This window comes from Oncorhynchus masou, unplaced genomic scaffold, assembly GCF_036934945.1.
Source record: "Oncorhynchus masou masou isolate Uvic2021 unplaced genomic scaffold, UVic_Omas_1.1 unplaced_scaffold_1561, whole genome shotgun sequence".
Lineage (NCBI taxonomy): Eukaryota > Metazoa > Chordata > Actinopteri > Salmoniformes > Salmonidae > Oncorhynchus > Oncorhynchus masou.
Window position 1 is genome coordinate 126,181 of NW_027005669.1, and position 11,098 is coordinate 137,278.

Genomic DNA, 11,098 nt, shown 5'->3' on the forward strand with positions numbered 1-11,098 from the left:
CCCACCACTGCAACTTGTATGCTCTCGTCGGCTGGCCCTCGCTACATATTCGTCGCCAGACCCACTGGTTCCAGGTCATCTACAAGTCCACGCTAGGTAAAGCTCCGCCTTATCTCAGTTCACTGGTCACGATGGCAACACCCACCCATAGCACGCGCTCCAGCAAGTGTATCTCACTGATCATCCCTAAAGCCAACACCTCATTGGGCCGCCTTTCCTTCCAGTTCTCTGGAAGAAAAAGTTGGAGACTTATCTCCCTCCCTCAGCAACTTCAAACATCTGCTATCTGAGCAGCTAACTGATCACTGCAGCTGTACATAGTCTTATCGGTAAATAGCCCACCCAATTTTACCTACCTCATCTCCATACTGTTTATATTCATTTACTTTTCTGCTCATTTGCACATCAATATCTCTACCTGCACATGACCATTTGATAATTTATCACTCCAATGTTAATCTGCAAAATTGTAATTATTTGCCTACCTCCTCATGCCTTTTGCACACAATGTATATAGACTCTTATTTTCTTTTTTTTATTTATTTAATTAAATAAACATTCAAATTATATAAAAAACATTCAAATGGTCCACCACCCAAAGGACATCCAGCCAACTTCACAACTATGGGAAGCATTGACATAAACATTGGCCAGCATCCCTGTGGAACGCTTTTGACACCTTGTAGTCCATGCCCCGACAAATTGAGGCTGTTCTGAGGGCAAGGGGGTGCAACGAAATATTAGGAAGGTGTTCCTTATCGTTTTGTATACTCAGTGTATGTAGCATGGGCATGGCACAATTTGCCAGCTCACAATTTTAAATGACAACTTGTTCTCAACTTGCCTACCTGGTTAAATAAAGTTGAAATAAAAAATAATTGATTTTACCCGTTCAAAATTTCCAAAAGATGTAGTGTAAAATCTAAAAAATATATATAACCAATGCATGAGCAAACATTATTTTGCTTGTGACAACTACAGTTTCAAGATCCTCTTACTTTATAATCAAAAAGACAAATCATACACTCAGTTAAAAATAAAGTTATCAATAAGAATCCAACAACAGATGACCAGTTGACTGGTTTATTTTGTTTGTCTTTTGATTGAAACACCATTCATACAAAAGTAACACCCAATAAGGAAAAAATGTCAACAAATGTTGCCCTTGAACTACTACATCCAAAACACATATTTAAGGCATTTGAATGAATGATAGAATGTTTAACACAGGGAAAATGAATAGCTTACAACAATGGTCAATTTCATGTCAAATACTTAAATGGTTTACGATCATGTAATATTTACATAATATACAACGCTGTGGTTTTAGATTTGGAAAGTTTTCAAATGTTTATAAGAGCTACATGGATCATACATGGCTAAAAGTATCCCACGTCATTATTAAAGTCTAAGTGATAATATGTTTAGAAGGTTAGGCAGAGTAATGGATTAGCAAGCAAAAAAAAAAGAATTGAAACTGGTCAATATGGATTCCTAAAACTGTCAATGACAGCCCATTCCACTTCTTCAGAGTCAGGAATGTATTCCATTGTCAAAAGCTTACATTTCACTTTGTGTAATGTGAACTGAAACATATAATTGCATTCAGGGCACATAAGACATTTAAACAACTATATACAATTGAACATGGAGGTTATTACAAATTAGTGCTCTATGGAAAGGTAATTGTATCAATGAACTGCAGTTCTGACCGGATATAAAATGTTAAAATAGGAGGAAATCTGTAAATATAATCTAAACCTTTCCATGAACCAGGTTGTAGGCCAAACATTTGAGAAGACATGGGGTAAAAATACAGTTAAGCATCTTGTGAGCCAATCAAAAACTTTAAACGATTAAGATGGAAGTGTGAACATAAAATTGCTTGTTGACTGCAAACAGCACCAGAAAAAGAAAACTTCTATGACATGACTGAGTTCATTGGATAATTGAACACAATCAATCAGTGAGGCAGGAGGTCTTTTCTATGTCCATTGTCCAACTTGTCTTTTTACATTTAGTTAAGTGGGAGGTTTTTGAGGGTGGGAAAAATACTTATGGTCCAGCAGCATGAGACATTTGATGTTCCTCTAGAAGATGTGGGAAAGCAAACGCTTTGTCACACTCTGTGCATTCATATACAACTTGCCCAACATGACTTTCTTGATGCTGCCTGAGAAGAGACAGTCGACTGAATGATTTGTAGCACATGTCACAACGGTGGTCTCCTCCAGATTCCTGTTCGGTGTGCACTTTCATATGCAATGACAGGTCGTGTGCCGAGGTTAATGTTTTGGGGCAAACTGAGCACTTGTACTGGCTCTCACTGTCTGTGGCTTTGTATGTCGGATGGGCTCGTTCAGTGCCAAACTTATGTTGTCTTCGCTCATGGTCTCTGAGATATCTCTTCAGAGCAAAGGTCTTTCCACAAGACTGGCACTTGAATGGCCGTTCATTGTGATGCTCTTTGTTTAGATGCTGCTGGAGACTACCGCGAGAAGAGAATCGCATTAAGCAGACAGTACAATTAAAGAAGTCCCCCCCAACATCCAGCTCTTCCTCCATTGACTGTCTATTAGACAGATGTGGGCGTTCATGGTCTATAACAGCATGTTGCCGACGTGCACAGTGGTGCTGGGGGAAATCACTACCCAAGAAGCTCTGACCACACTCAGTGCACTCGTATTGTGTTGCAGCAGTCAGATGGCTCCGCTCATGTTCTTCAAGCTTGCTTTTGTTGGGAAATGTCAACTTGCAAACACTGCAAGCAAATGTGTTCTCTGAGTGTATTGAAAGGTGACTTGCCAATTCTATGGCATGAGCAAACCTGTGAGGGCAAATTGGGCATTTGTAAATGGTTCTCTTCTCTGAAACAGTTTCCCAAGCATTTGTCACTGAGCCTCCTTTCAGAGCTTCTGCTGCAGCCTCATCGTCACCGTGTTCATTTAAATGACTGACAAAATTGTGACGGTAGTTGAAACTCATGTGGCATTGATTGCACCGATACACGTATGATTGTGGTATTTGGTAGTGACTGAGCTCATGCTTATTTAAGTGAGACGCTTGCAAGAAATGCTTATTACATTCATGGCATGAATAAGGTCGCTCTCTGGCAGCCAGGCACCCATGCTCAGACAGTTGTTCTGGTTCTTTGAAACGTTCATTACAAACCCCACAACGATATTGAAGGTGTTTCATTGTAGAGGAAGAGGCTGTATGAGAGGGGGATGCAGTCCTCTCTGGTGGAACATCCTCTGTCTCAGTGTGGATTTTCCGGTGCTCTGCCCGACTCATCTTGCAGGAGAATGTGCGATCACATATATCACAAGGGAAATTGTCATCACGGTGGGTGCCCATGTGCTCTGCCAGCTGCGAGGGCCCTGTGAAGCTGAGCGGGCACTTGGAGCAACGGTGTTGACGGCTCTTTCCATGAGTATGCTTGTGTTTGCGTAAGGCAAAGAGTGAGACAAAGCCTCTGCCACATATTTGACACTGATACTCAGACTTGTGGCTCCGAAGGTGCTGTTGCAGTTGCCCTGCCTGGAAAAAACATTTGCCACATTCTGCACACTCATGAGGTTTTTCACCGAGGTGACAGCGTTGGTGATCCTCAAGGCTTTCTGATGTGGTGAACGTTTTCCCACAGACATGGCAGGGGAAGTAGTCAGCAGAGTCAGAGTCATTGTCTTCATTAGCATCATTTTCATCTTCATCATTACTTGCATTACTTCCTCCATCCACATCAACGTCCATGTCAAATTTCTCTGGCACTGCAGTCTCCTTTTCCTTCACGTGGATAACAACATCCATGTTCTTCTGGGTTTGATGCTTCATCCTAATATGTTTAACAAGTGAACTTCTGATTGAATAGTTCTTGTTACAGACATGGCATGTATGAATTAGTTCTTTTGAATGAGCTTGGCTTTGATGGTTTTCTAAAGATTGACTAGTCCAAAACCTTTGTTGACACTCTTTGCAGACAAATGGTCTATTTGAGTCATGACAAGTTCTATGGATGTCAAGGTCAGAAGGACAGGGAAAAGTCTGTGGACATTGTGGGCAAGAAAAGATCTTCTCATTCCAGTGGCCTCTCATATGCCTTGCTAGGTCTGAAGGATTAGCAAACGTCTTACCACAAGGCTGGCAGAATTTCTTTTTTCTTTCTAGCTCCTCCCGCCCATGGTCCTCTAAATGGCTGATGAGCAGAAGCCCATCTGTGAAACTTCTATCACACTCTGAGCACTGGTACTTGTTGCCTGGGACTTGTTGACCACTATGTCTTCTATCATGGGAAGATCTTCCTTTGCCTTGATTTCCAGAGGAATTCTGCAGTGTTAAATCCTTCAAGTCATCTTTGCAGGAGAAATTAGTCTGCAAAACCCCAGTGCCTGTTGTTTTGTAACCTTGGTCGAAGACTAGGACAGTCTCTTTAAGAGTGGGATCCAGCTCTGAAGTAATTACAGAGTCCGTGTTAACTTCTTCCTTCGTGACCTTTAAAAGTCTACATTTCCTTACATGTTTCCGACATAAGTTTTTGTTCCAAAAGCCTTTATTGCATTTCTTGCAGTTGAATGGGTACTCTCCTAAATGTGTACGCATGTGTCTGGAAAATCCACCCTTATTTCCAAAGTGCAAGTTGCACTGTGGACATTTAATGGGTTTGTTCATATCGTTTGGATCACCGTCTTGATCAAGCATGAGATTGTTATCACTATTCTGCCAAGTGTCACCATATCCTTCATCCATAGGCTCCTCTTTATGTTCACCATGCTAGACAACTGCTCCTCTAGAGGTGAAGCCTGATTTGCAGGAGTGTCTCTATGCGTGTTGAGAAAGTGTTGCTGGAGCTGTGAGAACAGCAGGAAGCGGGCACTGCAATTAGCACAGGAGAACCCTTTTGGGGGACTGCGAGTAGTGGACTCAGTTCGACTACGGGCAGGTGATTTACACTTGACAACACATGTTAGTTGATGGTTCTCGAGTTCGTCTTGCGAAAATACGTCGCCACATCTGTCACAAAGCACTCTGTCAAGAGGTTCCCCTTTGCACCTGTTCAAATGGCGCTGCAGGTAGTCCCTACGGATAAATCTTTCACCACAATTAGAACATCCAAAAGGTTTCTCCCCTGTATGCAAGCGGGTGTGCACCCTCAATTGCTCACCACTTTTGAAAAGGCGAGGCAAAAGGTACATTTGAATTTGCGTTTGTCTTTATATTGCAGCTGGATCCTCTGTAGAAGTCTGTTTGTCTCTCTAGATGGTGGGCTTGTAACATTTAGCTTTTCTGAAAGCTTTGTTTTTGCGTAAAATCTTTGACATGCACCAATGTGTCTCTTCAGTGATTTTTCGTGAGTAAATGAACTGACGGTTCTTATAGCATGCGACATGGCAATATGTCGGGACATAATGCTGTGAGAGGGGAAGATCTTTGAACATATGTTGCAGTCAAACCCTTGTTGCTTTCCTGAATCGGTAATGTTCAGGTTATTTTGCCAGCCCCTTCCAACATCTGCAAGACTAACTTTGGCAATGCGAACCTCTAAACGTCGTCTTTTCCCTTTGCAGCGACTCTGGTGCAGTTTTAGATGATCATGTCTGGAGAAACAGCTGTCACAGGCTTTACAGCGATATGGCTTTACCTCTGTGTGCGTTAGGATGTGCCGCCTTAAGTTTCGGGATTTCATGAAGATTTTTGTGCAGATATTGCACTTATATTCACTAAGGCTGGCGCTTGGTGGCTTTTGTCTATTAACACCATCACAGAAAGCTTCATGCTGTAAGCATCGTGATTGGATTCCATAGCTGTGACCACAGTGCATGCATGGATATGATTTTTCTCCAGTGTGTGACCCAATATGTCTCAGGAGAAAACTTCTGTACTTGAACTTGCTTGGACAGTGGGGGCATTTGTGCTGCAACTTGTCCCTGCTACTGGTCCTAATTTCTATGGTGTTTTTTTGCAAGGGCTTGGCAGAGTTGCAAGTCTTCTCATGGAAATTCCGATTATCACTCCTTGTAAAGTACTTTCCACAATTCCTGCAAGGATGCATGTTTGAGTTGCCAGAATTGCTGGTGTTTTTTTGCAAGGGCTTTACAGCGTTGCAAATCCTCTCATGGACATCTCGATTATAATCTCTTGAAAACTTCCTCCCACAATTCCTACAAGGATGCCAGACAGTGCTCACTGGCTCTATAGATTTTATGTTTGAGCCATTGCAAAGTCTTTCATGTAACTTGCGCCTTTGTCTGTAACATTTACCACATTTTGGACAGGGGGTTACTGTATTTTGCATGTGGCCATTGTGGTGCAGTAATAAACGGGGCAATTTTTCAAATTCCCGAGGACAGTATGAACATTTGTATACTTTCCTTGTTCTTGTCACCAAAGATTTCGATGAGACATCTTCACTTTCTTTGATAGTGGGCAGTTCTTGTTTGCTTTGTGGACCTGGACACTTTTCTTGGTGCAACTGGAGATATTCTTTTCGACTAAAAGATTCTCCACAACTCTGACAAGAAAATGGTTTCTCTCCTGTATGAATGCGTATATGACGCACCAAAGATGTGCGGGAAGAGAAGAGGCGTTTACAAAACGGACACTGACTTGAAGAGGACTCCGATGCATGGTTTAGGCAGTGACTACTCAGTTCTGTGCCACTGTGAAAGACCTCTGGGCATATGGGGCACCCCAACTTTTCTCCCTCTTCCTGCTCTTTGACTGGTGGCAAGGACCCAAGCGGCTCAAGTTTTGAGGGGTGCCTCTGTTTTTTCTCTTTGAGTGGCTGCTCTTGCTGAAGTTTGTGATGTGATGCCATATGTCGAAGAAGATACACTGGGTACTGGAACTGCGATGGGCAGTCTGGACACTGAAGCATGCCCTTTTTGATGTGAGATTGCCTGTGTTGAATCAAGTCCCCAATGGTAGGAAGTATCTTCTTGCAAACAGTACACTGTATCCTTCGCTGGTGCACTTTTTTGTGAGCAACAAGATGGATTTCTTTCCCAAAACGTTTTCCACATTCCAGGCAGCGATATGGTTTGTCACCCATGTGCATACTACAGATGTGTTTCTTCAGGGAATATGAAGTATTGAACCATTTTCCACAGAAGATACAGGAAAAGGGCTGGCTGCTGGCTTCACTGGAGAGTGGACCGTCTTTGGGCTCCTCAATACTAGCCTTGGACTTGTTAGAAATTGGAATTATGTTTGTATACCCGAACTTGATCTTTTTTCCAGTGTTTTCAAACAACTTATGTTTCCTCATGTGTCTGTACTTTCCAGAAGAATGAGCAAAAATGGCCGGACAGTAGTTGCATTTGAGACCCGGCTCATTTTGATTCAGTGCTGTTTTCAGTGGCGGCTTTTGTGTTTCTTTCTGGGCCATGTTTTCCTGGCGTTCAGCTTTGGTCCTTGAAGTCTCATTGTGTATATATTCCTTGAGGCACACCAGTCGTATGTGTCTATGTCGGTTAGAAGCATTAGTAAAGGTGGTGGTGCAGAAGGGGCATTGAAATTTCATGTCAACTTTCCCTGAGATTCCCTGTGTAAAGTCTTTAATGCACTGCTCACGCAAATGGTGGGACCGGTTGTAGGAATATTTGAAAAGGCGTGGGCAAAGAGGGCACTTGAATTTCTCATTCATTTCAGCTCCTTTGCATCTTTTCTTGTGCCTGCTAAAATTGCTTGAATAATTGAATGTCATCAGGCATTTCTGACACTTATATGATCTGTATGTGTTCTGACACTTAGGCCGAACCTTATATGACCTGGTTTTTGTATGATGTACATTGTATCCATGCTTGTAGAGTTTTGCACTGCTTGCAAAGCTTTTCCCACAAAGACGACAAACATGCTCCTTGCAAATGTCCACCAGTTTCACAAAACAATCTGGAAGATTGGCATAGGGGCTGTTTGGTGGGAGGACATATGGATGTACAGTTCCCTTTTTGTAAATGCTGATACGTGGGGTTGTTTGAATCTGTTTAACAGGAACTTGTGAACTTCGACGCTGGCATTTCTTTTCACGTAAATGTCTGTTCAGACTACGACATTGTGAAAAGTTACAGCCACACCTATGACACTTATGTTCAGTTCTACCCGAGTGCCTCTGCACATGCTTGTTGTAATCACAGAGTCTGTAAAATGTATGTGTGCAGTATCTACATTTGTGAAAAGCATGCCCGGTTGATTTTCTCTTCTGGGGTTTCATATTAGAAGAGAGTTGTGCATTTTCATCAATAATACCACACTGATGTTTCTTGGCTAGTGAATCACATGTCATGTAAGTACCACAGGTCTGACAGAAATGTAATTTGTTCTCAGAGTGGTTACAATGGTGGTGCTCAATTAGATGGTCTATACTTTGTGTAGCCTGTTGGCATGCTGCACACTGATAAGCCCCACCTGTGTCATTTTTTAGTTCAGAGTTCCTGAGCAGTACAATAGGGTGCATGCATTTCCTCATATACAGCGAGGATTTCAACTGAGTTGCTTGGTCCTCAAAATCCCTCTCGTCTTCAATGTTATCAATAGTTGAATCTCCTCCCTCCTGGTTCAACTCAGTTGAATCAATAGACCCGGTCTCCCCCCTTTCCTGATTACCCTCGGTGTCACCCATACAATCTTCTCTTGACAATGGTTCACCATAGCATTCACTTAGCACTGGGGGTTCTTGCTCATCATCTGCTGTGAATACTTTATGAAATGTCTTTCTTGTGTTTTCAAGACCAGCTCTCACAAGGTCTGGTGGCTCGATTTGGCGCATTAGGTTCTGTTGGGATGCCTGGTCCTCTTCCAAACAAGACGATACATTTGACTCATCGATAGGTCTTAGCCACTCATTTTCAATACAGGACTTCTGTTCAATTCCAAAGTTGTTCAGACCTAAACAACGCTCCAAAAAATCAAAGCTACTGTGATCCTCTTTCCCTTCACTTCCACGAAGGGAATCACTTGCACTTTCTTCATAGGTTGAGTTTGTAGTTTGAGTGCCACTACCAACAATCTCCTGAAATCTAGTTTTCAGCGATTGATTTTCAGGGAATTCCAAACAAGACTCAAACGTTTGATTGCTACCCCCTAGGCCTAATCCACAAATGACAGAGGAACTTTTGCCATTTTCTTGACCAGCAACATTTAAAGAGTCATTATCCTTAACTGAATCCTGATATTCAAAGGCACAGGTATTATCATTCAGCTTGTGAGCAGAATCTTGAGCATTGGATGCATCGATACCCTGCGAGTCCACAGTTCCTTGGGATAATGAATGCTCTTCCTCTTTAAAGCTCTCACTAATGATGGTTCCTTCATTTTGGCCCTCTAGGTTACTGACATTTGAGTACCGATCCTCTTCCTCCATGCATCCCTCTTCCGCATTCTGTGCTTCATCATCCAGTTCCTCTTTTCTCTCATTCACTGAGGCAGTCAAACTTTTTTCACCACCTGAGGGAGTGTCTGTGTGTTGATCATCTTGCTCCATGCAAGTCTCATCTTTCTCATGTGCTTCTCCATCCAGATGATCCTTTTCTCCCTCGTCCTCTGAAACAGATAGGCTTTCTGGAGCACCGGAGGTCTCTGAGTATTTATTCTCTTGCATCATGAATGTCTCCTTTTCCTTCTCTGGTGGTTCATCTTGATCTTCCTCTACCTCACTCTCTGTTGTAGACATGCTTTCTGGGGAACCTGTGTTGGTCTTTGGGCTCTTCCATGCACATTCATTTTCCTTCTCGTCATCTGCAACCAGTGGAGAATCATTTGAACCATGTTTTAACATTTCACAAAAAGGCCCTTTCCTGTCAACATTGGACTCTGAGCAGCTACTAACATCTGAGTAGTCCTCTGGAATGGAAGGGTTCAATAAGTCACATTCTTGTTTAAGATCAGGGGGGTTTAGGTCTGCACCTGAAGTTGAGAGGCAATTACTTGAACTGGCTGCTCTAGCTGAGGCAAAGAGGCTGTTGCTTGTATGATTAAACTGACCTTCATGATGTACTGGTTGACCCTCATCTTGCCAAACGACGTCATCATAGTATTTCTGTTGTACAAAATCAGAACTAGTATTGGAATTTGAGAAAAAGTTTGAACTCAAGTTCAAGTCTGAGGAAATGTTTTCCGGTGAAACCACGGTGTTGGAAAGGTCATTATGTTCAATGAGGCTTTCAAGGTGGTGCGCCAAACTATCTTCAGAATCCAAAGGCACATTCAAAGTCCTTGAATCCGATGACAATGGCGGAAGGTTCCGAAAACAAGTGTTAAATCCTTGAGCCATGCTCGACCTCCACAGGTGACCTGGGAACACTGTTTTCCAAAACCCAATCCTGAAAGAGAATACATATACATGACAGATATTGAATATTGCACACACTGATACCACATACAGTTCATTAAAATACCTTGGTAGAAGTGGGTATTGGTGATCAAATGTTAGCTGTACAAGGAGAGTACACCATATCAAGATTAAGGCAAAAGTCTACATTCGTTAGGCTACATTTGTCACGTTTGTCTCTGCATGCAAAACAATTGGACCAAATACTCACCAACAGCTTTAGCATGTGTGTATGGGGTCCAGGTTGATGTGGGTAAGGCTACATTTACCCATGAAGCTAGAAAATAAAACAGAAAAGGTCATCAAAATTGGTCTTCAAACTTTTTTATGTTGATAGAAAGTAACACCAAGTCAGGACGTCATTACATTTAACCATTTCTGAATGGGCCAATGTCATTGGAACAGAGCTTGCAGAGGTTCATGAGTCGAAATACAAAAGGATTTCAAATTCACAAACTCCCCTGGCTCAGTATAGGCACTGTTTATTTTCCCAGTTTGCAGACATTTTCCTTGGTAGAGGTTGGGTAGTCAATTTAGAAGCATTTGTGGAGCCCTGTACCCAAGCTGTACTTTGCCTGATTATGCATCCACCATAGTTGTTGGAACTGTGCTGGAAAGTACAATGTGAAAAGAAAATATCTAAGCCAGCAAAGTACAATCTTGGTTGGCACGGTAGAGAAAGGGGTATTAGGCTACACCGTCAGTCTTTACTAGAGAGATCTACCAGCTAAGAGCAGTAGTAAGATGGCAATATCCAGAAACAACCCAAAAGCT

General features: G+C 42.3%; 2 protein-coding genes across 3 annotated transcripts; both read right to left on the bottom strand.

Moving 5' to 3' along the window:
* Window positions 1–1,069: 1,069 nt before the first annotated feature.
* On the bottom strand, window positions 1,070–5,129 carry LOC135531249 (zinc finger protein 420-like). Its single transcript, XM_064959376.1, has one exon. It carries the CDS (start codon window positions 4,744–4,746, stop codon window positions 2,056–2,058), a length of 2,691 nt encoding a protein of 896 aa, XP_064815448.1. The 5' UTR covers window positions 4,747–5,129; the 3' UTR covers window positions 1,070–2,055.
* Window positions 5,130–5,149: 20 nt separating this feature from the next.
* LOC135531248 (zinc finger protein 91-like) lies at window positions 5,150–10,594 on the bottom strand. 2 transcript variants are annotated; one of them, XM_064959375.1, is made up of 3 exons: window positions 10,536–10,594; window positions 9,979–10,316; window positions 5,150–9,732 (listed from the first exon to the last, which is right to left on the bottom strand). In XM_064959375.1, exons 2-3 carry the CDS (start codon window positions 10,265–10,267, stop codon window positions 5,150–5,152), a joined length of 4,872 nt encoding a protein of 1,623 aa, XP_064815447.1. In that variant the 5' UTR covers window positions 10,268–10,316; window positions 10,536–10,594. The 2 variants fall into 2 exon arrangements, with proteins under 2 accessions (XP_064815447.1, XP_064815446.1); XM_064959374.1 differs by having other exon boundaries at window positions 5,150–10,316.
* Between the last annotated feature and the right edge of the window lie 504 nt (window positions 10,595–11,098).

Excerpts from the sequence above, each read along its gene's own strand:
- LOC135531249 (XM_064959376.1), bottom strand. The coding sequence starts at position 4,746 with ATGGATGAAGGATATGGTGACACTTGGCAGAATAGTGATAACAATCTC.
- LOC135531248 (XM_064959374.1), bottom strand. The coding sequence starts at position 10,267 with ATGGCTCAAGGATTTAACACTTGTTTTCGGAACCTTCCGCCATTGTCA.